The following is a 26,048-nucleotide window of genomic DNA, read 5'->3' as shown; positions in this document are numbered from 1 at the left end:
TTATATTATTGTGGTTATAATTTTTTTAAAATTGTATTTAATATTATTTCACGTTTATATATATATATATTATATATATATATATATATATATATATATATATATATATATATATATATATATTATATATATATATATATATATACTGTATATGTGTGTGTGTGTGTGTGAGTGTATACTGTATACATACATACATACATACATTGGTTATAGAAAAGGATCACAACACTCATTTATTTACCTTTGATTCCATTTAATTTCACTTTGTGCATTTTTTGTCTTATACTTTTCCTGATCTGAACAAATGTAAGGTAATGTCTTCATGCATACTGTAAACCGCAGATGGGCTATAAATAAGGGTGATATCACTGATTTATCTTATCGCTTATTGCTTAATATGACTTATTGCATAAACATTTGAGACAAAAATACACACTCAGAAATATGTGGAATATGTTACAGGCTACATATTCCCTCAAAGGCAGGCATGGAGCCGACACAGAGTGAGGAATCATGGGAAGGCGCGCGGCTCGCTGGAGCAGAACTGAGAGGAACGGACGCCGTCTCTGCTTCCAGTTCTCGCTCCTCCCGTCCAAACTGAAGTGGAGGCCAACTCTGAGCTCCACAAACTGGAGGAAAAGTCCTTGGCCCAGCATAAGAAGAAGAAAGAGAAATAAACGATGAAGGAAAAATGATTTTTTATTAATATATTATATAACAACAGGAAATGGGAGGTTCCTTTCCCAGGCCTTTGCAAGCATCATGATCTGATGATGAATCCCCAGCTGCAGATCATGAACATGAAAAGTCATTCTGACAGACCGAAGAAATATGTGACACTTGGTAAAGCAAGAGCCAAGAGAAATAAACATCTGCGGAGGAGTTAGAACTGAAGAACACCAGCAGAAGTGAATGTCTGCGCTATTTTATAAGGTTAGTGAAGAACACCAATTCTTATATTAAACAATAATAACTAAATCCTCATACAGTCAGTATATCTGAATGTGCATAGCTTAACTCCATAAAGGATATTGCATGCGATAATCCGGGATAATATGCTGGAGCCCGACAGTGTTTGTTCAGATTTTCTTCTTCTAATATTTTAATAATTCTATCATAAAAGAGTCTGGAAGTTGCAGCCATGAAGTGCAGAGATACCAAACCAAATCTCACTTATTAGACACTTGCTAGTTATAATATTAGAATTTATTTAAATAATTGTGTAAAACTCCTGAATCTAATGTTTTTCTATTTTTCCAGTATTTTGATTTCTTAAAAAATAGTTTTTTTTCTAACACAGCAAACTTATGCTTCAGAAGTTTAAACTGCTTTTTGTTCATTGCTACTTTTTAAATTAGCTTTTTTATTTTGCACATCTTAATTAGTTCATCCACCTTATTTTGTAACTCGAAAGTAAGCTGGAAGGTTGAAAGTAAAAATATTTTTTTATTTTTCAATTGCAAAAATACATTTACAACGTATATTTAGCATATGTTTAAAATACATTTTGGCCTAATTTTTTTTTTTTTTTTTTTTTTTTTGTTAGTAGCCTACACACACACACACACACAAAAACATTTGCACCACAAACCAGTTCATGGTTACTATAATAAATGAAAATAAAATTATGACCCCCATGCTTACAGTAAAAATTACGGTGGATATTACTTGTTTATTTACACTATTGTTGTGTTTTTTTGTTTGTTTGTTTTTTTAGTTTGTACAGTGTTTGCCTTTAGCAAACATGTAATACATACAATGCAACAAATCTGCAGTACAACTCTAAGTCTAACTCTAGTTCTAGCACAAGCATTGAAAGTGCGCCCCCTGCAGGATTGAAGTTGTAACACACGCACACACCTCATTTTCAGTGAGGCTTTTGGAATCACCTTTTGGACGAGGACGGATTAGGTCACGTGTGAACAGATTTAAGTTACTTCTTGTCCTTCAAACCTTGAAATGTTGTTAAAAAGAAGCAGTTTAAGTCACAAGTGACAAAATGTTTAAAGCTCAGAGAACTTTTCTCCGCCTCTCTCTCTCTCTCTCTCTCTCTCTCTCTCGTTCATTGCGCAACTCTCTTTCGTTGGAGAGGAAGCTTCCCAAACGCTGAGAGGATATTGCAAAATGCGCTTTCTCAAACATTCCTGTGACTATGGAGAAGTGGCACGACAGGGCGGCCATATATGTGCTCTTTAGGGTCCGATGAAGACACGTTAAACGTGTGCTTGACTCCAGTATAAAGCGAGTTCTTACTGAAGGGAATCATGATGCTTTGGGAACGACTGTAGGTAAGACTAGATAGTTTTCTCACTAGATCCCGGTTTGTGGGGGCCGGCGCCATCTGTGCCATTATACAGTGTGATTCATTTATATCCATGACTTGACTTTTTGAGAAGATTTCCCAGATTTCCTCTGTAAACATGCGGTGTGGTAAAATCCTTACCTGGCATTTAACTTGATGAATGAATGTTCATGTTTGTTCAGGAGATTACTGTCTATTTTTTTTTTTTTACATCACACTTAGTCATTCCTTATTATGACTTTTTCCCACATTTTAGAATGCCGGGAAAGCTTTTGAAATATTACACACATTCTTTTATATTTAAGTGTCTTTGTCTAGATTTCAGCACATTTATCAGCCAACTTCATGAGGTGCATCCTGGTATTGCTTTAAAACACTAGTGAAGGAGGAACATACATGTGCTGCACAAGTAATGATGCTTTTAAACTGTTTTAATGTAAATTTTAGTTGCATGAAAAAAAAATCAAACATAGACAAATTTACATTATTGCATTAATTTACCAAGTGGGTTTCAAGCATTTAAGCAAAAGCCTTTAGATTAAAAAAAGGCCTTTAATATCATGAGAAACAAAAATTCACTTAAGTATGTCCAGATGCTGTGAACGGACAATGGGGCCAATAGGAAGTGGTTGATTTGTGGCTTTGATATTGTTTTATTAGCTTGCACTCCAGTTATTATGTTGACTCAGAACGCGTCAATAAAGCTGAAGTCAGCAGTGATTCATGCATTCATTTTTTAATTTGTTTAAATCTATTGCATTCACTTGCAATTGCACATATTGCAAGTGTGTTTGTTAATATGTTGTGATCTTAAAGCCATGATTTTGTATAGTAAATGAATCATAGGAAAGTGGGTATTTGTAGAAATATCGGCGTTAAATTCTAGCTCAAAGAAGCACACTGTAGTTTCTGAAGGCGTAAGTGTCTCCTACACATATATTAAAATGCACTGATTTAGATTCCACACATCATTTATGTTTAGAATGTTTAAAATCTTACAATTATATTTTGAAAACACCGTAACAAGCTGGAAAAGGCACGTGTTTTGTAGAATGGTGCTTATGTAATTTAAGGTTGGAGTGATTTGAGATGCATTTGAATAGTACAACATGTCCTCACTCATACATGTTTGGACTGAATCAGACGGTTTAGGCAATCAACAGACTCACTGCTGTTATGAAACTTGATGTGGCTGTAGTGAAATCTGTGGTTGTGGGAACTCAACCCTTGAATGATTTTCTCTCTGTCTGTTCTCTTAGATGGATATTTTGTAAATTGCTTGTTAACTTGTCCTTCCCCCCGTCAGGAAGTTGTTGAACTATTATAATGATGTGGCATGTTAGAATGAATTTTCCCAGGTCAGTAATGAGTGTCGTTCATTGTCGTTGGTGATTGTCATTTTTTTTTTTTTAAACCACTGCCACCTGGACTTTTGCTGTACTTGACAAACAGGTTCATTCTGGTCGCCAATTTTCTTTTTGTTTGTTTTTCCATCTCTTAGCAGAAATCGTCAAACCGGATTGCAAATGTCTATGAATCAGCCCAAAATAATGCAACTCGCCTTTAATAGTGTGTTTTTAGACCTGGTATTATTAAAGGAATAGTCAAGTCAAAAATGAAAATTTGTTGCAAATTGACCCACATTTAGGCCATCCAAGATGAAGATGAGTTTGTTTCTTCATGGGAACAGATTTGGAGAAATTTGGTGTGTGAATGGGTGCCGTCAGAATGAGAGTCCAAACAGCTGATAAAAACATCACAATAATCTACTCCACTCCAGTCCATCAGTTAACATCTGGAGAAGACAAAAGCTGAAACAAATCCAGCATTAAGACGTTTTTAACTTCAAACCATTGCTTCCAGCTAAAATACGAGTCTATAATCAATGCTAATGCTTCCTCCAGTGGAAAAGTCCATCTCCTGTTGTCTCTTACATCAACATCCACCCACATGTTTGTTTAGAGCTGTTTTGGACTCGTATAGAGGACTCGTATTTTAGCTGGAATCAACAACTTGAAGTTAAAAACATAATACTGGATTTGTTTCTTACAAACACGCAGCTTTTGTTTTCATAAGACATTAACTGATGGACTGGAGTGGTGTGGATTATTGTGATGTTTTTATCAGCTGTTTGTACTCTCATTCTGACGGCACCCATTCACTGCAGAGCATCCATTGGAAAGTGATTTGATGCTACATTTCTCCAAACTAAAATGGAAAATCGAGCTTAAAGGGATAGTTCACCCAAAAATGAAAATAACCCCATGATTTACTCACCCTCTAGCCATCCTAGGTGTATGACTTTATTCTGTCAGACGAATACAATCGGAGTTATATTAAAAAAATGTCCTGGCTCTTACAAGCTTTATAATGGCAGTGAATGGGTGTTGAGATTTTGAAGTCCAATAAACTGCATCCATCCATCATAAAGAAGTACTCCGGAGGGTTAATAAAGGCCTTCTGAGTGGAATCAGTGCGCTTGTGTAAGAAAAATATCCATATTTAAAACTTTATAAACCATAATCCCTAGTTTCCGCTAACTGTTGTACTCGTGTCCACAAGACGGTGGTGTTTCAGCGGATGATGTAAAACGTAGGCAAATGCGGTGATGAACGTGGAAACACAGAGAAGAGATCTAAACAAAACACCGGTCACAAATTAGAAGTACAAAAATGAGAATTTGTAATGTCAGGATTTCATTACAAGCCAAGAGGAGACTGGTTTTCCTTTGCTGTAATCAAAACACGCTTCTTGCGAGACTTGCGTATTCTTACTGGAGCTTACGTTACGTCCTTCGTCATCCACTGGAAAACCACTATTAAAATGATAATATCCCTTTAAAATTTATTTGCATAGCTTGCTCGTTTTTTTAAATGTGCCTATTTTTTTTTCTTTAAATGTGGCTGCAGTAGGCATGTAAGTACAAGTGGACTCAACTGACATCATCACCTGTTAAAAACAATTTACTAACTGTGAAGTAAATATTTTGCAGTCCACTGAACATCTGGATGAGGGTTTTCAGCGTTAATGTAGGCCATGTACTCCTAGATCCTGTTTGACAACAGAATGTTCCTTTTTCTTCAATGTGCATGTTTACATTTATTCCTCAAATGCCCATTTTTAACGCGGAGCAAGCATGTTAAGTTCCTCTGAAGTGCATCCGTGTAGTGTACTCTTTTAAAGAACGAAAACTGTTGTGCAAGAATGACTCTGTTTTAGTCGGTCGAAAGCTACATAGCTTCAGCTCTAGTCAGCATTTCCCATCTATCTGGGTTTCTTGGAGAGGAGGGAAGTGAGAGTAGAAATTCACAAGTATTTGTATAAGCTTTTGGTCATCAGATTATATGTGACCCTTGAGCACAAAAGCAGTCTTAAGTCTCTGGGGTATATTTGTAGCAATAGCAAAAAAAAAAAAACATTGTATGGGTCAAAATTATTGTTTTTTTCTTTTATGCCAAAAATCATTAGGATATTAAGTAAAGATCATGTTCCATGAAGATATTTTGTACATTTCCTACTGTGAATATATCAAAACTTAATTTTTATTTTGTAATATGCATTGCTAAGAACTTCATTTGGACAACTTTAAAGGTGATTTTCTTCAATATTTTGATTTTTTTTTCACCCTCAGATTCCAGATTTTCAAATAGTTGTATCTCGAACAAATATTGTCTGATCCTAATAAACCATACATCAATGGAAAATTATTTATTCAGCTTTCAGATGATTTATAAATCTCAATTTCGAAAAATTGACACTTAAGACTTTATTTTGTTTTCAGGTGTTTTATATTTTTGAATTTTTGAATATTGTAATTTTTTTGAATTTTTTTGTGTTTTGTAATTATTGTCATTTTCTAAAAAATACTGACATGTAAGAAGTGTATACACTGTGAAAAATGTACATTTTGCAAGAAATTTTTCTTTTTTCAACTTTAATGTGTTGCTTGCCATTTCTGTGTTTGTGTTTTTAATTGATTTAGTGTCTTATTTGCCATCATTTTGCCATATTTTATAGACAATATATTGTGTGTGTGTGTGTGTATGTATGTATGTATGTATGTATGTATGTATATATATATATATATATATATATATATAGAATATATATATATATATATTATATATATATATATATATATATATATATTGTGTATAGTATATATATATATGCATGTGTTTGTGTGTAGAAAATAGTAAAAAAAATATATTTTACAAATGGTGTTCTTTTTCACCCTGATCCTGGGATGACCTTTGAGTTTGTGTCTCAAACATGTTCAGTAAACATAAGGTTCAAAGTTCATCAAACATGAATAACAACATCATAAATGCTGAAGGGAACATTCAAGAGTGCCTGAATATTATTTATGGGGTTTTCTAATATTAGGGTCATGGAAAATCTGCAAATATCAGGGAAATTTAAAGTTGTGATTGCGGCTGTTTGGAGAAAAAAAACAACAAACACACACACACACACACACACACATATATATATATAATTTTTTAGTTATCCTCAGCTTTTTTTTCTTGTGATCTATTAGACATTCTATTATAATTCTAATTTCTTAAATTCAAGTATGGAATTACAGTTCTGCATTCTGCATTTCTATCCAGATTCAGTCATTTTGTCATTTCTTTCTCTACAGATATGGGTCGGTCGTCCCTCATTTTCCTGGTCGCTGTACTTCGGGCAACTGAATGTGCCGTGATCTCGAAGGAAACGTTAGGTCCGGGTAAGGAAGTTGCATCTGTTTCCTTTATTAACTTTACTACCTGGATGAAGAGAGTCATATACTGATGCCTGTGAATGAAATAAAACTCAATTATAGCATGATGAGGATGTTTGATTTAATGTACCTCATAAAACTCTGTGTACAGAGCAGCATTTAAACTCAAGGCGTGGCTGCAAAGCTCTGAAAATGGTTATTATGATACAATACATACAAAGTGCACAGTACGTGTGTGTAAATGGTTATTATGATACAATACATACAAAGTGCAATATATATATATATATATATATATATATATATATATATATATTATATATATTATATATGGTTACGTTCCCCTTTCTTTGGTCTAGGGGGTTTGAAGGGGGAGTAACAAATGATGTAACAAAAATAAATAAATGTGAGAAAACTCCTTTCCATCTATCCCAGCTCTAAATCCTTCTCACCTTTCATATCCATAAGGCTACACAACACCCTTTGATTTACACCTTGTAACAAAAGGAAACTGAAAAAGTATGCTTTCTAAGTTTTTCTTTATTAAAGGTTTAACCAATATATTTATAAGGCAAACAAAAGATCAACAAATAAACAAACAAGTTTAAATAATAACCAGATCGTCAGGAGAGGGCCAGGCCAAAATATAAAAAACAAAACAAGGGCTTCCTAAAGTTTAACCCAGATAAATTACCTAACAAAAGAAAAGAAAAGAAAAGACAGTTGTCTTACCTCTCTCCCTGACTAGCAAGAAATAAACAGGAGAAAAGTTTGGGGATGGATAATCCAAATCAATTGGCGCCCGTCTCCCTACACGGTTTAAAAATTTAAACTCACACAGTCTAAATGGTTGTTGTACTCAGACAACAGGTTTCACAACAGAATATAAGTTCTCTTTTCAACAGCAGTTCACACAACAATGTCTGGGATAGCTGGAGAGGGATTCCTGTCGATCACAGTCTCTTTGCTGATTTATACAGGCTGCCAACAGAAAAGCCACGCTCCTCCTAATTAGCCTCAGCTGCGGACGATTTGGAGGGCTGCATGAAAGAAAGAGAGATAAAAAAGAGAGAGAGAACATTCACCAGCACAGTACAAACACAAGACTACGTCACAGGACGTAACAATATATATAAATTAAGCCTTTTCTTGAAATTTACACTTAAGGCCCCGATATACTTCAAGCGAAATCGAAGAATGAACTGATATGACGTCATTTTGAACAAAATCAGGCCAAAACAAAGTTTGTTTTGAGTTCGAAACAGCTGGCCAAAGCGAACTTTCTGGGGGAGTTTGTTTCAGCTCCTAAACACCTCTGAGTTTCTATTGGTCTGTGGTGGTTACGCAATCGGTACTTATCCAAAGTGACTTGCAGTGAATTCAGGTTATACAATTTTTTTTTATTATTTTTATTTTTTTACCAGTATGTGTGTTCCCTGGGAACTGAACCCACGACCTTTTGCACTGCTAACGCAATGCTCTACCACTGAGCCGCAGGAACATGAACAAATATTATGAAATCTACTAAAATAATGTATGAACCGTGTTGTGGAAAAAAAAATATTTTTTTTTTTTTTTTAGGCATTTATTTATTTATTTAGTAGTGCTTATAGTTTTTGTTAATATTTTGAATAAATTATATTTGTTTTTGTTCGTTTGTTTTTTTCATTTGCATTTTTTTAAAGAGATAGTTCACCCAAAAAATAGAAATTACTCCATGATTTACTCGCCCTCAAGCCATCCTCTGTGTATCGGACTTTCTTCTTTCAGATGAATGCAATCAGAGTAATATTAATGTCCTGGCTCTTCCAAGCTTTATAATGGCAGTGAATGGGTGTTGAGATTTTAAAGTCCAATAAAGTGCATCCATCCATCATGAAAAGTGCTCCACATGGCTCTTAATTTTTATTAATTGTATTGTGTGTCTTTGTCATTTTATTAAATGTCCATATAGTTTTAATAAAGTTTTAGTTGATGTATTTTTAGTTATTTTAAAACTTATGAAATAAGCCAACTAAATGAAAACGAGAAATCGTTGAAATGAGTTTTTTTTTTTTTTTTTTTTTTTTTTTTTTTAGTTAATGTTTAATTTAATTGCAGGAAATGCATGAAATGCATGGAAAAAAATGTAGCATACCTTTTTTTTTATTTTATTGTTTCCAAATTAATTTTGTTCCCATGCTCTCCTATTAAGCCTTTAAATTCTCCAGCATTGTTTTGTGTTGGTTATTAACTGTCTTCATCATGCATGTCTCTAAACAGAATCCTGCAAGGATTACGGACAGGAGTTTGACCGGGCGTACTCGATCCCGGGTGAAGCGGCGATACTGGAGTGTCCACTGGAGATGCATTATCTCTTTAATACTGCAGAAACGGCATACAACATCACATGGTACGATGAGAGAACGGGCTCTGAGATCACAGAGCTGGAGCAGAGCATCATGCTCAAGAAAACACAGGTGTGGTTCTACAACGTCAGCATGCAGCAGCAGGGAAAGTACACATGTGTAGTCAGGTATGGACAGACTCTTTCCTCTTGATTTTCAAAGTAATTCTATATGTTTATCAATAAAAATGGCCACTTCATTCAGGCACTCAAAGTGTTTTACTCTTAGGAATTAATAGTGTGTGCAAAAAAAATTATGTCTCAATATTTTTTGGGATATTGTTGATTATCAGGGCTTGAATTCGGGGCTTTGATTTATATTAAACATTCTCTGTATATTATAGGCTATTAAGTGAATGAAAACAGTTATGAAACAAAACTTATGCTTTAGAAAAGTTAGATCCGTGCATGAGGTCTTAAAGAGACAGTAACCTAAATAAACCTGCTGCTGTCTGTCATTAATGTTTATTCATTGTGTTATTAGTTAAATAGATTATTCAGTTTCTGTGGTATTTCTGTACCTGTATATTACTGTTATACCTGAAAAACTTAAAGCACAGTTAATTTTATTCGTATTTTGTTTACTCGTCTTTTTTAGTTCAAATAAATTAATTTCAGCATTTGAAATCAAAGTATCTTCCTCACAATATAAAAATGAATCAACAACATTATGAACTATAAAACACAAATACACTGAGTGACGAAACGTTTAGTTTGCATGATTGTAGTTTAAAAATATGTCAAAAAAATACCCTCCTCAAAAAAAAAAAATCCCCCATAAGTGCCACCTAAAGGGGGTAGTTCCCCCTATTTTCCAAAATGACCTTCAGGCCCTGATTATGATAATTAGACAATGTTTTGCTGAGTGTGTTTTTGTGCTGGTACCTTTCCCTGGATTAGGCCTGTTATGTCACCAACGCTTGCTTGCTTTATTTATTTATAACTCTATTTATTATAAATGTATTTAAACAGTTATTTTAAATTCTTTTTTACGGTTTCTACTGTATTTTAATCACGTAATTTCAGCTTTGGTGAGCTGAAGAGACTTCTTAAAAAAAAAAAAAAAAAAAATCTTAATCCAGACATTTCACAGGTATTACATTTCTCAATATTAGTTTGTTGTTTATTGAACTGTTGTGTAAAATCAATATCACATTTTCAGTTGCGCTGATATTTGAGTGATATTGCCTAAATGTATCGTAATAGAAAAATTAGGAACATTTTCGCCCCCATATATTCAATTTTACTGCACTGTGCAATATGAATCACAATATGAATAAGAGTTAATATGATCAAATGGATTAAGGAGTTTGGGGATGTTTTGTGGGGTGGGGGATTTCAGGAGGAGCTTGCTTCACATGCAGTCATTTTGGAAGTGAAATGTCTTTTAGAAACGCGTCTCGAGCAGAGGATGTGGTCAGTCTGTCAGTCTGGGTTACAGGCCTCGCGTGCAACAGAAAATGCCTGTTTTTTTTTTTTATCCTATTTTTAACATGCTGAGATTTTTTCCACTGCGACCTTGATATGTTTTGATGAGATTCACTGAAGCTGCAGCGCTCTGTTGACTGAAGAAATAAATGGATGGAAAGATCAGGATTAATACGTGGTGTTTCCAGGATGGTGAGATGAGCAAACCAGTGTAGTGTTGAACAGGTGTTGATCCTGACCTTTAAACAACCTGCTGCGGCGAAACACACACTTACTGTCACTGACAGAAGCTGTAAGCAAAGAAAGGTTAAGAAAACAGGCTGAATATGCAGATGCAAAAAAAGAAAGAAAAAAGGAGCTTAGCTGTTCTTCTGTGTAAAGTAGAATGTGCTGCTGGGAGCTTCTTATTTGTTACTTGAAATAATATAATTAGGAAAAATTGCATTTTTTTTTTTTTAAAGAGAACAAGTAAAGATACAGGAAATTTATTATAGAGAAATATTACTTGACAATGCTTAAAATATCAAGAGGCAGTAAAAAAAATTAATTTAGGTCATAATTTAGGTCAGCTTCAGCTAAAAAAAAAAAAAAGGGTGATTACCTTAAAACACATTATTTAAACTTAAGAAATATAACAACTGCTAAAATTGTTAGTTTATTTATTATTGTTTTATGCATTTTATTTTATCTTCTTCTTCTTCTTCCTCCTCCTCCTCCTCCAGATTGTTTAAAAAAAGCTCAGCAGCGACTTTTCTTTTTGAGACAACTTAGAAAATTTAGAGTGTCCAAGGCTGGAATGCTCCACTTTTACAGGGCTGTGATAGAGAGTATTCTCACTTTCTCCATCACTGTATGGTGGGGTAGCTGCTCAGTGGAGGATAAGTCTGCATTGAATAGGGTAGTTAGCACTGCGTCAAGAATAATTGGGTTGGATCTCCCTAGGATCTGTGACATCTATAATATCCGTTTACTCAAAACTGGTCTGAAAATACTCAAGGATTCATCACACCCTGCTAATTCTTTTTTCATCCCTCTGCCATCAGGCAGAAGGTTAGGAAGCATAAGATCCAGAACCACCCGTTTTTCTAATAGCACTTACCCGCAGGCTGTGAGGGCTCTTAACTCACAACAACAATCTACTTTCCTTTTACAGACACAGCTATGCCCTTCTTCTTCTTAGGGTTACTAAATGCACTAGCACTTTGTCTGATTAGTTTTATTACTAATTATTCGCAGTAATTTAAGTATTTGTTTTTCTGTTTAGATTTCATGTTTTTATTGTATAATATGTTATGTTGTACTGTCTTGTGTGAGCTAATTCACCAAAATGAATTCCAGGCGATGTGGGTCGTTCTGCCAAAATAAAGACTTGACTTGACTTCTTCTTCTTATTATTATTATTTTATTAAACTACCTACCTATTTGTTGTTGCTGTTATTTATTTTTAAATAATTAATATAATTAAGTTATTTATTTTTTATAAGAATTGTTGTTTGTGTTTTGCTAAATTAGAAACTTAAAATGTTATGACAGTTAAATTTTTTTTATTTCCTTTTTTTATTTTTTATTATTATTCTTTTATTTTATATGAATCAACCCATGAAGCAAACTAGCTGTTTGTTTGTTGTTTTTATTTATTTATTAGTATTGTTATCGTTTGTGTTTTGCTAAACCTATGAATCAGAAACTTAAATATTAGGACTGTTAAAAAATATTTATTGAATTTTAATTTATTTATAATGTTTATTTTGTTTTTATAGATCATTTATTTTATTTTATTTTATTATTTTATTTTGTTTGTATTTTTTTTGTTTTGTGTTGTTTTTTTTTTTTTTTTTGTTTTCAAGAAATCCAGTATAAGAAAGGCTGTAAGGAACACATGGCAATAAAATAAAAATAAAAACAAGGTTGAGAAATACTGATATAGAAAAATGCATGGAGCTGTCAGCAGAGGGCAGCATTAGTCTTGCGTCCCATATTTCCTGTGTGTGTGTGTGTGTGTGTGTGTGTGTGTGTGTGAGATCCATCTCTTGTCTCCGTTATATCTTATTCTTTTCATGCCACTGCTGTGTAAAATATGACATGCAGAATACTAGAATAAAACAGTTTTTTAAAGGCATTGCAGACAGTGATTTCTTTACTTTTTAAAATAGCACGCATAAAAATGTCTCTAGTACCTGACAGGTAATATTATATATTATACACATTGTGAGAAATCGGCCCAGAACAGTCCAGACTTTTGTTAGCCAATCAGTAAAACATGCTGCCTGTCATGTCTTTGGTTCAGGAGAGCGAGCATTTGTGTGACAGCTGCTTGTTCTGATCCCCAATAACCATGTCTGTGTTTATTTTGTCATCAGGACTCAAAGTGAGTGCTACAAACAGGCGACAGAACTGGTGGTGACCGAAATGACTTCAGAAAACTGTGTGAGACCGCAGAACGGAGTCCAGGGGATCAATGCTAATGTTAACGATCTCCTCGTCTGCCCTCTGAGGAAATATCTAAAGAGCGTGGACAGTCCGTCCATCCAGTGGTACAAGGTAGAAAATGCATGTTTCTCGCTCTTTATGTTTTTTATCTCTTTATATGATTTAAAGCGACAGTGCATCCAAAAATGAAAGTCCTGCTATTATTGCCCTAATCTGTTCTGTTGAGCAACACTCACATTCATTTTAGAAGCTTTTTTAAATTGTATCAGTTTCCATGACTTCTCCGAGTCTAGAAATCACATTAGGCCTAAATGTAAAATTAATGTATTTGAATATGCATATAAAATTTCCATGCATTTGGATTAAAACTCACAGATTTATGCTGGTCCTAAACCATATGAATTAATGCATTTTGAAAATAGCATTTATTTAAATAAAAGCAAATAATTAATGTGGTCAGTAATAATTATTGCATGATTATTTATTTATTTATTTATTTAGTTAGTTATATATATATATAGTATATATTTTTATTTATGGTAATGTAATCTTGTTTGTTTTTTTTTTTTATTGTTGGATATTATTCATATTATTTTTTTTTTTTTTTTGTTAAAGTGTTGTAAAAATGGATGGAAATTTTATATGCAATTCAAATACGTAAGTCTTTTTGAGGAACCTTGATTCTTAAATAAAAATGCCAAATGTTTAAGAAACAAACTAGCCCTTGTTAATATGTTCAATTCTGTGTGTGATCGTAATGTTTCAGGTCAAATTTATCCTACAAGGATTTAATACAGTTTGCTAAAAATCATAGAAAATCAAGGTTAAAACAACCTTGAACATTATTATTTTTCAAATATAACCAAAAAAAAGTGAATATTATATATGCATTACAAAAAAAATAAAAAATAAAATAAAAAATAATTATTATTATTATTATTATTATTATTTTTTTTTTTTTTTTATGTTTTCCTGAAGCTCAAACAGTAGAGTATGGTAGTAGCAACAGCAAAATTCACATGCATAAACTGATAAAAACTGGTGGCTTCAATACAGAGAATGTTTCTTCAAATAAAAGCATCTGTGGTTTGCATAAATGTAATGTCAATACAGAGACACTGACATGAATGCATTTTATTTTGTATCTGTGGACCTGCCTTTGCTCATTCATTCATTTAGACGCATAGATTTGATGGTTAATGTAAACTCTATTTCTTTGTCTCTGTGTCTGCTTTCCTCTCAGAACTGTGAGCTCCTTCAAGAAGATGAGAAGTTTGCTCTAAATGAAGATATACTCCACATACGCAAAGTGAATTTCAATGACGCCGGATTCTACACCTGCAAAATGACCTTTCATTTAGCTGGAGTCGTCCGTGAGATGGCCGAAACTATCGAGTGTGAAGTGAAAGGTGAGCATTTACTGCACTATAGGAAGATGAACATAATCACAGTTTGCTGAAAACTCACTATCCCTCAGGCCATCCGAGTTTAGGATGAGTTTGTTTCTTCATCAGATTTGGAGAAATGTAGCATTGCATCAGTGTCTCAGCAATGGATGCTCTGCAGTGAATGGGTGCCGTCAGAATGAGAGTCCAAACAGCTGATAAAAACATCACAAGTTACCCACACCACTCCAGTCCATCAGTTAACATCTGGAGAAGAGAAAAGATTAAACAAATCCTGCATTAAGACGTTTTTAACTTTAAACAGTGGCTTCCAGTTAAAATATGAGTCCATAATCCATAATAACTCTTCCTCCAGTGAAAAAGTGCATCTCCTGTTGTCTCTCACATCAGAATCCACACACATATTTATTTAGAGCTGTTGAAACGGTGCTTGATCTGTGCATATTTCTCTCCTGATTCAGACCTGAGGTCTCATTTATAAACGTTGCGTACGCACAAAATGGGCATAGAAACATGCGTATGCAATTTTCCACGCACATATCGTGATTTATAAAAAATAAACTTGCCGTAAATATTAACGCACCGTGCAAACATTCTAGACCATGCGTACAAACTCTTCCTCCTGGAGTGAGAAAAGTAATTAAGTAAACAGCGATTTTAAACTCCGTTTTCATTTCGATATACACATTTACATTAAATACTCCACTCGCATTAATGGAGATAAACACTGAAATTATTACATAATTTTACAAAAAAACACATTTACATGGAGTATTTAAACACATTTACATAATTTTATTAACAATAGGCTAAATAATTTTACGTGTGAATGCATCTCAACAACATAATGAAAAATACCACTATATTTGAAGAATATAACTAGAAGAAAACGGTAAGATTTACACGTTTCCTTTTTAAAATCAGTCAGTGACGAGCCGAATCAGATAATTGTATTTACACTGCAGTAAATATGAGCCTATCTGTTTCAACTAAAAATAGCTAAAAGATGTTCATCAGCAAAACTGCATACATTTAATTTGGTCTGAATTCTTTAAAACAATTGAAATACTATTTGAGTACTACTCTATTCTAAAATATATCTGAGAACAACTTTAAACCATTTTGTTTGTATGGATATTTTCATGTATTTATTATAAAACATAACAAGGATACTGAATAATTTTTAGCAATAAAAATGTATGTGTATGGCACAAATGGCATTATAGTCCCCATATCATATTTCCTTAATGTCTCGGTGTTAAACATGGTGTCACATGCATGGAGATGATATGCAGATGAGGTTATGCATAGTAAAACAAGGCGTTGTAAGCTCCATATACGGTGATTTCGGGGAGGAGACGAGGTGGAGATGCACCTACACACAATCTTCCTCTGACTGGGATTTATAAAGGGATTTTTGCGCAGGTTCTGCCGTACACATGGTTTTATAAATCTACAGAGCGTTTTATAAATGAGACCCCAGAACACTCTTTCACTGGAGGAAGCTTTATTATGGATTATGGACTCATATTTTAGCTGGTAGCAACCATTTGAGGTTAAAAACGTCTTAATGCTGGATTTGTCGTCTCCAGATGTTAACTGATGCACTGGAGTTGATTACTTGTGGATTATTGTGATGCTTTTATCAGCAAAACAGAGCTTTAAATTACTGGTATATGACTATTTATAATTACTTATCACCTTTTTAAAGCTTTTTTTTAATTATTGCAGATGAATATTTAAAGAAGCCACAAATTATCAAGCCAGTTAATGAGATCATCAAAGTGGAGAGGGGTGAGCTGGATATTTCATTTATTTATTACTGTATTATTATTTACTTAGCGCTGTTTTTTTTTTTAGCCTCTCAATATGTGTGTTCTGTACCCGTGAAGTTCATTTATTAACCACATCCTACAACTGAATGCAGCAGACTGAGTTGGTGAGAGTATTAAAGACTCAGCGTATGTTTGTTCATTCAAGGTTCATCCTTCAAGAAGGACTGTGTGGTCATTGTTCGGGGAAATGGCTTTCCCATGGTTAATGTGCTCTGGAAGGTCCTGCGGGGGTCTGAAGAGGAGTGTATATCCCCAAACACATCACATCGCATTCATCAGATACCCACGAAGTGCGTACTGAATTTAGCTGCGTTTCAGGTTTCAACTCACTCAGTTTTGGTGTCCCCAGTCTTATTAAATTTAAATTTGATTTTACGTTTAAATTAATTATCTTTTTAAACCATATATACAAGATATATCATGCATTTATTACAAATAATCCTTTGAATTGCATTTATAAAGTCGCTACAAAAAAGAGAATATATAATTAGATGTATAATTCTTTGGATAATACAAACGTAGCCATTACCACATGATTATTTATGATTTAAAACATTTTAATGCATTTTTTTCTAAATATATTGTGATTATATATCATTACTGTGATTAAACTTTGTTAACTTATAGAATTATAATACATTTATTATCAGTAATGATTTGATTTGCATCTATAAAGTTTCTACTAAAAAGAGACAATAATGATATAATAAGAAGGTCTGATTATTTGTGAAGTATTTAATTAATTGGATAAAACAAAAGAAGCCACTACCACATAATTATCTAATATTTAAAACATTTTCATTTTTGATTTTTCCTAGTAAACATAACTATATTGTGATATTTCATTACTGCTAGACATCACACGTTCATTTTGAATAAGATTTTGATTTACATTTATAAATTCCTTATTCGCTGAATAATACAAAAGTAGCTGTTACCACATGATTATTTCATATTTAAATCATTTTAATCAATTCGTTTTTCAAGTATAAATAAAAGTAAATATTGTGATATGTCATTGCGGTTAAATAAGATTTGAATTAATAATCATTTGTTGATTGAAACCATACAGAGTAGACTTATACATTTTAATACTGTATGAATAATCTCTTGATCTGCATTTGTAAATTAACAACTAAAGAGAAAATACTTATAACATTTCTAAAGTATTTCATTCATTGGATAATACAAAAAATAATTAAACGATTATTAAATAGCTAAAATATTTTATTTTATTTTATTTTTCCCCCAATAAAAAATAATGTATATAGTGATTATATATCATTACTGTGATATAAAATAAGCATTAATTATCCTGTGTTTTAAACCATTTAGACAAGACTTGTCATGCATTTATTATGAATGTTCTTTAGATTTGCAATTATAAAAATCGTACTAAATAGAGAAAATACTCAATAAGTTTGAAGCGCTGTTCATTTGCAAAGTATTTTATTCATTGGATAATACAAAATTAGCTGTTAATATGATTATTTAATATATTTAATATAAACAGTTCCATGAAAGGAACAACTATATTATTATGTTATTATTGCAATATAAAATTTGAATGAATTATACTTTGTTTGAACCCATATAGACTAGACTTATGTATATTATAAATATTATGAATAATCCATCGATTTGCATCAATAAATGTCCTACTAAGAAAAAATAAGATCTTTCATTAGTAAAGTATTTAATTAATTGAATAATACAAAAATAGCCAAGACCACAATTATTTAATATACAGAACGTTTTCATTGATTTCTTTTCACAGTAAAACTAGTCTTACACATTTATTACGAATCATCTTTTTTATTTGCATCAATAAAGAGAACTAAACTTAAAAGAGAAAATAATTAAAAAAAGATAAAACCTTTCATTTGTGAAGTATTTCATTTATTGGAAAATACATGATTAGATAATATAATCAATAATTATGTAATATTAAATATAAAACCATTTTAAATTATTTTTTTCCCAGTAAAAATTAAATAAAAATAATATACAGTATATATATATAATATATATATATATATATATATATATTATATATATATATATATATATATATATATATATATATATGAGATGTTAAGATGTCCGCATCAAAGGAAATTTACAAAAGTGATTTTATGTCCATAGAAAGCACATTAAATGTAAGTAAAGTGTCTGCTTTTAAGGTTTCAAATAAGTTTTGGAAGAATAAAATGTCAAAATTGGGTTTAAATAATGTTACATTGTCATTCAGTGTAACACAATATTTATGAAAAAATTCAAACAACATGCTTATTCTGATGTGTACATATTAAAATATATAAAATAATAAGGGAGCATATTAAATTGTATTGTGTTTTAAGGATAGAGGATAGAGGCAAATTTAAAAAAAAAATGTAAAATTACAACTAATTAGTATTTGGGGTGAAAGCAATTAGTCTTTTAATATGTCATAAACTGATTTTTGTTGTAAATATGCCTGATGAGATTGTTACACTGAAATATGTTTTAGTGGGAAAAATGTATGATATTTATTTTTTGCTCAGAAAAACAAAAACAAAATTGCAATTAAATTAAACAGAAAACTTTTTACATTTTGGGGGAAAAACAACCACAGTTTTAAAGCAGTATTACACATTGTTTTTATGCTTACACCCTTCTTTGACCAATATATATATCACTACTGTGATAAGATTTATTTCATGCATGCATGTTTCATGAGTCACGACAGATAAGGAAAAGAGATTTAAAAAATAAAAGACGACTAACTGTAAAACAAATAATGGCTTTATTGTAAGTATTACACAGGCAGACAGAAACCACATATTTTTGGTTTCTGTATGGGGTTTTCCCACAAAATACACGTGGGTGAATATTCCCGTGTATTATGTTGGTGAGTAATATATTTTTCCTTCAGTTAAAGTGTAACCCTTGTCCTTTCCTCTTCAAGTGAAAGCAGAACAGAGGATGGTTTTCTTCTGGTGCAAACGCTCTTTCTGTCTGCTGTATGGGAGGAAGATTTCTATTTAAACTTCACCTGTATAGCGTCCAGCAGCCGAGGAGAACCGACCGGCCAGATCTCACTCGTCCCTGCGGGTGCGTCACAACAACATCTAAATAAATATTACGTCAACACAAAAATCTTTCTCCATGAGCAAGTTCATTTGATAAATATGTGCATTTTTATTAGTTCAAAAACCTGCCACTTATAACTGTACATCAGATATAATGTTGTGGTACAGCACTTTCACTTTTATTTTCGACTGACAGATAACTAGTTGTTGGAAACTTGACCACTAGTTATATATTTTTTTATTTTATTTTATTTTATTTTATTACAAATAATTTATTGGGTTGTCTAAAATTTTAAAGGTTAACTATCATGTAAATAATTTAGTTAATATTTTTTAATTAATATTAGTTTTTAGTGAACATTTTAAATTATTAAACGTCATGTATGTTGATTTAATCATTTGGGGACTTACTGTGTTAATATATTGATTGATTGATTTCATTGCATCAATTTTAAATAATTCCAGAAATATAAATTTTTAAGGACTTTTTTATTTATTTATTGGATGAAAATTGTGATGACATTTTAAAATGCCATTTAAAATAAAATCCAGGTTTGCTGTGCTTTGTTTGCAGAGCTCAATTTGCACAATTTAAATATTTTATATCATTATAAATTAATAATATTATTTTTTTATTCTTGTTTTTTCTAAAAAAAAAAAAAAAAAAAGTAAACAAAATAAGAGATATTACTATTTTTATATTTCAATGTAAAATAAAAAAGTATTTCAGAAATCATAAAATAAGTAAAATACTAATAATACTACAATAGTAATATTTATCTTAATCAAATATTAATGAATAATTACAGAAAACTTTTTTATTTTAATTAATTTACAACCCTAATTTATTTAAATATTGAATAACATCTTGAATGCCCCATAATTTTATTAATGAATTTATTTACTTTTATTTATTATAATATTAATGTATTTACTTAACGGTTGCTGGCATCGTTTTCATGACAGATTTTTCTTATTTAATTCCCTGCATTCTGTGTTTGCAGAGGAACGGGTTTTAGAGTTTATATGCATTTCTATATGCATTTTAAATATTTGCAGGCTGCAGTGACTAGTTGTTGGAAACTTGGCCGCTGGTAAAGCGAGCAGTGGGCGTTTCTCACGTAGACAGAGCTGCCGAGATTTTCCTGCATGTACAAAAAGAGAAAGTACAAACCAACAACAAATCTGCACGGTTTACGTAATTTTATTTTATCACCAAGAGCTTATGAGAGTTTTACTGGTTAACTATCATTTAAATAATGTAAATTATTTTAAATTAAAGATTGTTTTTATTGAACATTAAATAAATTTATGTTGGTCTACACAATGATCAGTGTTAATATATTTATTCACTGATTTATCTACATCAATTTTGAATAATGAATATTTGCAGAAAATTGTGTAATTTAATAATAAATGTGCATATTTCAAATTAGACATCAAATGGTGGTCTAACACCAAACGTGCGTTGTATTTATTGTAGAAATGCATGATTTGAAAAAAAAAAAAATCTGATTATGTTTTATTTTATTTCCCTGAAAAAAATGCAATTTTAAATGCAATAAAAAAAAGAATAATTGTATTTTCAAATGTTAATGAATAATTTCAGAAAATTCTGATTTTTTTTTTTATTTACATCCCTAATTTAAATGCTGAAGTTATATTGATAGTATGTTAATTAATATTTATAATAAGAATATATATTTGTTTATATAACTTTAAATATTTGTTTAAATGTAAATATTTTTATATCTTATGTTTAATATTTTAATATTTACATTTTGAAAAAATAACATCTTGAAAGCCCCTTTCGTCATTTTTATTAAACCATTTTATATATATTTACTTTTCTTTATTAACAAATGAATGCATTTACTTATCAGATGTTGGCATCGTTTTTAGTCTTATTTAATTACCTGCATACTGTGTTTGCATGTTTTAAAGTTTACAGAGAGTTTATATTGCCTTTAAGTGCATTTGAAGTTTAGCTAGTGGGAAGTCGTTTTTCGAGAAGCAAACATGATCTACTTTCACATTTGTATTATACTTGCATAACATAAACAGTGGTTTTTGTTTGTCCTGTCCTTTCATCACCAGATGGGAACTTTTTCTTGCTTCTCTGTCTTCTTCTGGGCTCGGTGGCATTGCTTTTCGTGATGGGTGTGCTTCTGTGCACCATATTCAAGGTGGAGCTGGCCTTGTGGGTCAGGACTGTGTTTCCATTCCTCTACAAAACCACAGGTAGTCAATAAACAGGAAATACACTTTTGCACTTTAGCAGCGTCATGCACTTACTGGGAAAGTACGCATGTTACATTAACTAGAATCAACACCTTTCAATGCATTCACAGCGCTGCAGAGCATGCTGAAAAATACATATTAATCTGTGCTCTACGTTTGCTTCTTGTAGACGGTGATGGTAAGCAGTATGATGCATACATCGCCTATCCCAGAGTCCTCGAAGGCTCAAGCGAAAAGGCTGAGATTTTTGCGATGAGTACTTTGCCGCAGGTCTTGGAGGGCCAGTACGGTTATAAGCTGTTCATTCTGGGCCGGGATGGCCTTCCTGGAGAAGGTAAAGCATATGCAACAAAACAAAAAGCACTGTCATATAACAGCTGATTTCATACAAGACATCAAATGATGATCGAACACCAAATGATGTAGCTGCACCATTTGGGTAAAAAAAACAAATTGGGATTTTTTTTTTTTCCTGATAAAACTTTTGATTTAAAATGTCATTAAAAAAAAAAAAAAAACGTATTATTAAAAAAAAAAAAAAAATATATATATATATATATTTATTAAATATATATATATATATATATATATATATATATATATATATATATAATATATATATATATATATATATACACTCACCTAAAGGATTATTAGGAACACCTGTTCAATTTCTCATAAATGCAATTATCTAATCAACCAATCACATGGCAGTTGCTTCAATGCATTTAGGGTGTGGTCCTGGTCAAGACAATCTCCTGAACTCCAAACTGAATGTCAGAATGGGAAAGAAGGGTAATTTAAGCAATTTTGAGCGTGGCATGGTTGTTGGTGCCAGACGGGCCGGTCTGAGTATTTCACAATCTGCTCAGTTACTGGGATTTTCACACACAACCATTTCTAGGGTTTATAAAGAATGGTGTGAAAAGGGAAAAACATCCAGTATGCGGCAGTCCTGTGGGCGAAAATGCCTTGTTGATGCTAGAGGTTAGAGGAGAATGGGCCGACTGATTCAAGCTGATAGAAGAGCAACTTTGACTGAAATAACCACTCGTTTCAACCGAGGTATGCAGCAAAGCATTTGTGAAGCCACAACACGCACAACCTTGAGGCGGATGGGCTACAACAGCAGAAGACCCCACCGGGTACCACTCATCTCCACTACAGATAGGAAAAAGAGGCTACAATTCACACAGGTTCACCAAAATTGGACAGTTGAAGACTGGAAAAATGTTGCCTGGTCTGATGAGTCTCGATTTCTGTTGAGACATTCAGATGGTAGAGTCAGAATTTGGCGTAAACAGAATGAGAACATGGATCCATCATGCCTTGTTACCACTGTGCAGGCTGCTGGTGGTGGTGTCATGGTGTGGGGGATGTTTTCTTGGCACACTTTAGGCCCCTTGGGCATCGTTTAAATGCCACGGCCTACCTGAGCATTGTTTCTGACCATGTGCATCCCTTTATGACCACCATGTACCCATCCTCTGATGGCTACTTCCAGCAGGATAATGCACCATGTCACAAAGCTCGAATCATTTCAAATTGGTTTCTTGAACATGACAATGAGTTCACTGTACTAAAATGCCCCCCACAGTCACCAGATCTCAATCCAATAGAGCATCTTTGGGAAGTGGTGGAAGGGGAGCTTCGTGCCCTGGATGTGCATCCCAAAAATCTCCATCAACTGCAAGATGCTATCCTATCAATATGGGCCAACATTTCTAAAGAATGCTTTCAGCACCTTGTTGAATCTATGCCACGTAGAATTAAGGCAGTTCTGAAGGCGAAAGGGGGTCAAACACAGCATTAGTATGGTGTTCCTAATAATCCTTTAGGTGAGTGTATATAAAATATAAAAAATTATCACTATTTTAATTTTTATCCTAAATAAGTATTTAAGTAGTATAAAAGTGCATTTTATCTTACAGTAAAGCTATAAAATTACACTGCTGATATTTTTGGCTATACTAATATATATCTTAATTTCTTCAATTGTAAACGTTTAACAATCAAACTTTTATTCTGATTTAAAATTAGACATCAAATGAAGATCGGAAACCAAACATAAGCTGTATTTAATTTAGCTGCACGATTTAGAAAGAAAAATCTAATTGGGATTTAAAATGTGATTTTAAAAAGAACAAACAAACAGGTTTGTTGTGTTTAATTCTAGTGCTGCACAATTTGCGCCAAAATTTTGTGATTTCATATATCACTGTGACAATAAAATAGTAATAATAATTTGTTTCATACACACTTTCACACAAAGAAATTATTATTATTCACTTATTATTATTATTATTATTATTATTATTATTATTATTGTTTTTATTGTTGTTAATATTATTATTTCTAAGAAAATATTAAACAGGAAATAATACCTTTTTAAAAAAATTTTAAACAATTGTAAAAAATGTAATTAAATAGTTTTAAACTAAATGAATATTACTATTTTAATATTTCACTGTGTGAATAGTAAATAAGTAATAAAAGTAATATTTTTGTTTTACAATAGAACTGTAAAATTGCAATACTAATATTCAGCTCTTAATATTTTTCATTTTCAAACGTTAAACCATCAAAACCAAAAGTATTTATTTTTATTTTAGTATTTATTTTATGTATTTATTCAATTAGGGTTAGGAGGATTAAGTAATGAGTTAATTTAATTATTTATAGATTTAATTAAATCACAGCCTGCACTTTTGGAAAATATTATGGTGTTGGTATTATATCAAATAATAATCATGCAGTCCTAGTCTGGGTCATATTTCCTCTCACCTTGTGTAGTTTTGTACTATTTGAACATATTATTCTGTCATATATATGTGACCCAAGAGCACAAAACCAGTCTTAAGTCTCTGGGGTATATTTGTAGCAATAGACAAAAATACATTGTATGGGTCAAAATGATAGATTTTTCTTTTATGCCAAAAATCATTAGGATATTAAGTAAAGATCATGTTCCATGAAGATATTTAGTAAATTTCCTACCGTAAATATATCAAAACTTAATTTTTGATTATTAATATGCATTGCTAAGAATTCATTTGGACAACTTTAAAGGTGATTTTCTCAATATTTTGATTTTTTTTTTTTTGCACCCTCAGATTCCAGATTTTCAAATAGTTGAATCTCGGCCAAATATTGTCAGATCATAACAAACCACACATCAATGGAAAGATTATTTATTCAGCTTTCAGATGTAAAAAATTGACTCTTAAGACTGGTTTTGTGGTGCAGGGGCACATAAAGTCATATATCTTGAGTTTCCATCACAACATTCTTCAGAGCTTTACTTGGCTGTTTTCCTGGTGTTTTCCAGCTGTGGTGGATGTTGTGCAGGATGCTCTGAGCCGCTGTCGCAGACTCCTGCTGCTCTACACGGCGGCGTCGCTCTGCAGCCCGGAGGCGCAGGAATGGGCCGAGCAGCAGACGGGTCTGTACCAAGCGCTGGTGGAGGACTCCATGAGCATCGTGCTGCTGGAGCTGGAGGCGATCCGCCAGCCGCTGCGTCTGCCTCACGCCGTGCGCCTCCTCAAGGACAAACAAGGAGCTCTGCAGGCCTGGAAAAAAAGGAAGAGGTGGGCGTTCAGCGATGGGAAGTCAGAGGACCGCGTGACGTCTCTCCAGCCCTCGGCGCGCTTCTGGAGGGAGGTGCGCTACCATATGCCCATCAGAGGCAAAGCTAAAGAGACAAACTGGTTTAGTTTCTAGACTAACACTAAATGTGAACACTCAGGGTCAAGTTGTACTGTGTATAGTGATTCTGTCACCAGTCTGGAAGTCAATCTACAGGCTTTTCTGCCAGTAAACGCACACTTTTTTTTTTGTTTGTTTGTTTTTTTAGCAGCCTTTATTCCAGAAGTTTATTTTTGGTTTAACCAAATGATGAGTCGTAACTTTCTTTATGACTTTCCTCTTTTTTTTGGTTACTGAGAAGAAAAACTAGACAAGGCGAGGCCAAAATTAATACTTTTTTTTAATTATTATTATTCAGCAAGGATGCATTGGATGAAAAGTGACAGTAAAGACGTTTATAATGCTACAAAAATTTCTATTTCAAATTCAAGTGTCTTTTCAGACTTTCTGTTCATCAAAGAATCCTGAAAGATTATATATATCATGGTTTACACAGGAATATTTGTCAGCACAACTGTTTTCAACATTGATAATAATCAGAAATCTGCATATTAGAATGATTTCTGAAGGATCATGTG

General features: G+C 32.5%; 1 protein-coding gene across 2 annotated transcripts; it reads left to right on the top strand.

Annotated features, from left to right (window-relative positions):
- The first annotated feature begins 814 nt into the window (after nt 1-814).
- zmp:0000000936 (interleukin-1 receptor type 1) lies at nt 815-25,913 on the top strand. Of its 2 annotated transcripts, none has more exons than XM_042764368.1 (11): nt 815-933; nt 6,948-7,034; nt 9,291-9,543; nt 13,203-13,383; nt 14,516-14,681; nt 16,410-16,472; nt 16,659-16,803; nt 19,461-19,606; nt 21,682-21,825; nt 21,995-22,159; nt 25,154-25,913. In XM_042764368.1, the coding sequence occupies exons 2-11, from the start codon at nt 6,950-6,952 to the stop codon at nt 25,543-25,545; spliced, it is 1,740 nt and encodes a 579-aa protein (XP_042620302.1). In that variant the 5' UTR covers nt 815-933; nt 6,948-6,949; the 3' UTR covers nt 25,546-25,913. The 2 variants fall into 2 exon arrangements, with proteins under 2 accessions (XP_042620302.1, XP_042620301.1); XM_042764367.1 differs by lacking the exon at nt 815-933 and adding an exon at nt 2,081-2,288 and having other exon boundaries at nt 25,154-25,912.
- Nucleotides 25,914-26,048: the final 135 nt, after the last annotated feature.

Source organism: Cyprinus carpio, chromosome A9 (genome assembly GCF_018340385.1).
Source record: "Cyprinus carpio isolate SPL01 chromosome A9, ASM1834038v1, whole genome shotgun sequence".
In the NCBI taxonomy this organism is placed as follows: Eukaryota; Metazoa; Chordata; class Actinopteri; order Cypriniformes; family Cyprinidae; genus Cyprinus; species Cyprinus carpio.
The sequence above is the reverse complement of the archived record's forward strand: the minus strand, read 5'-3'. Positions and strand labels throughout refer to the sequence as shown.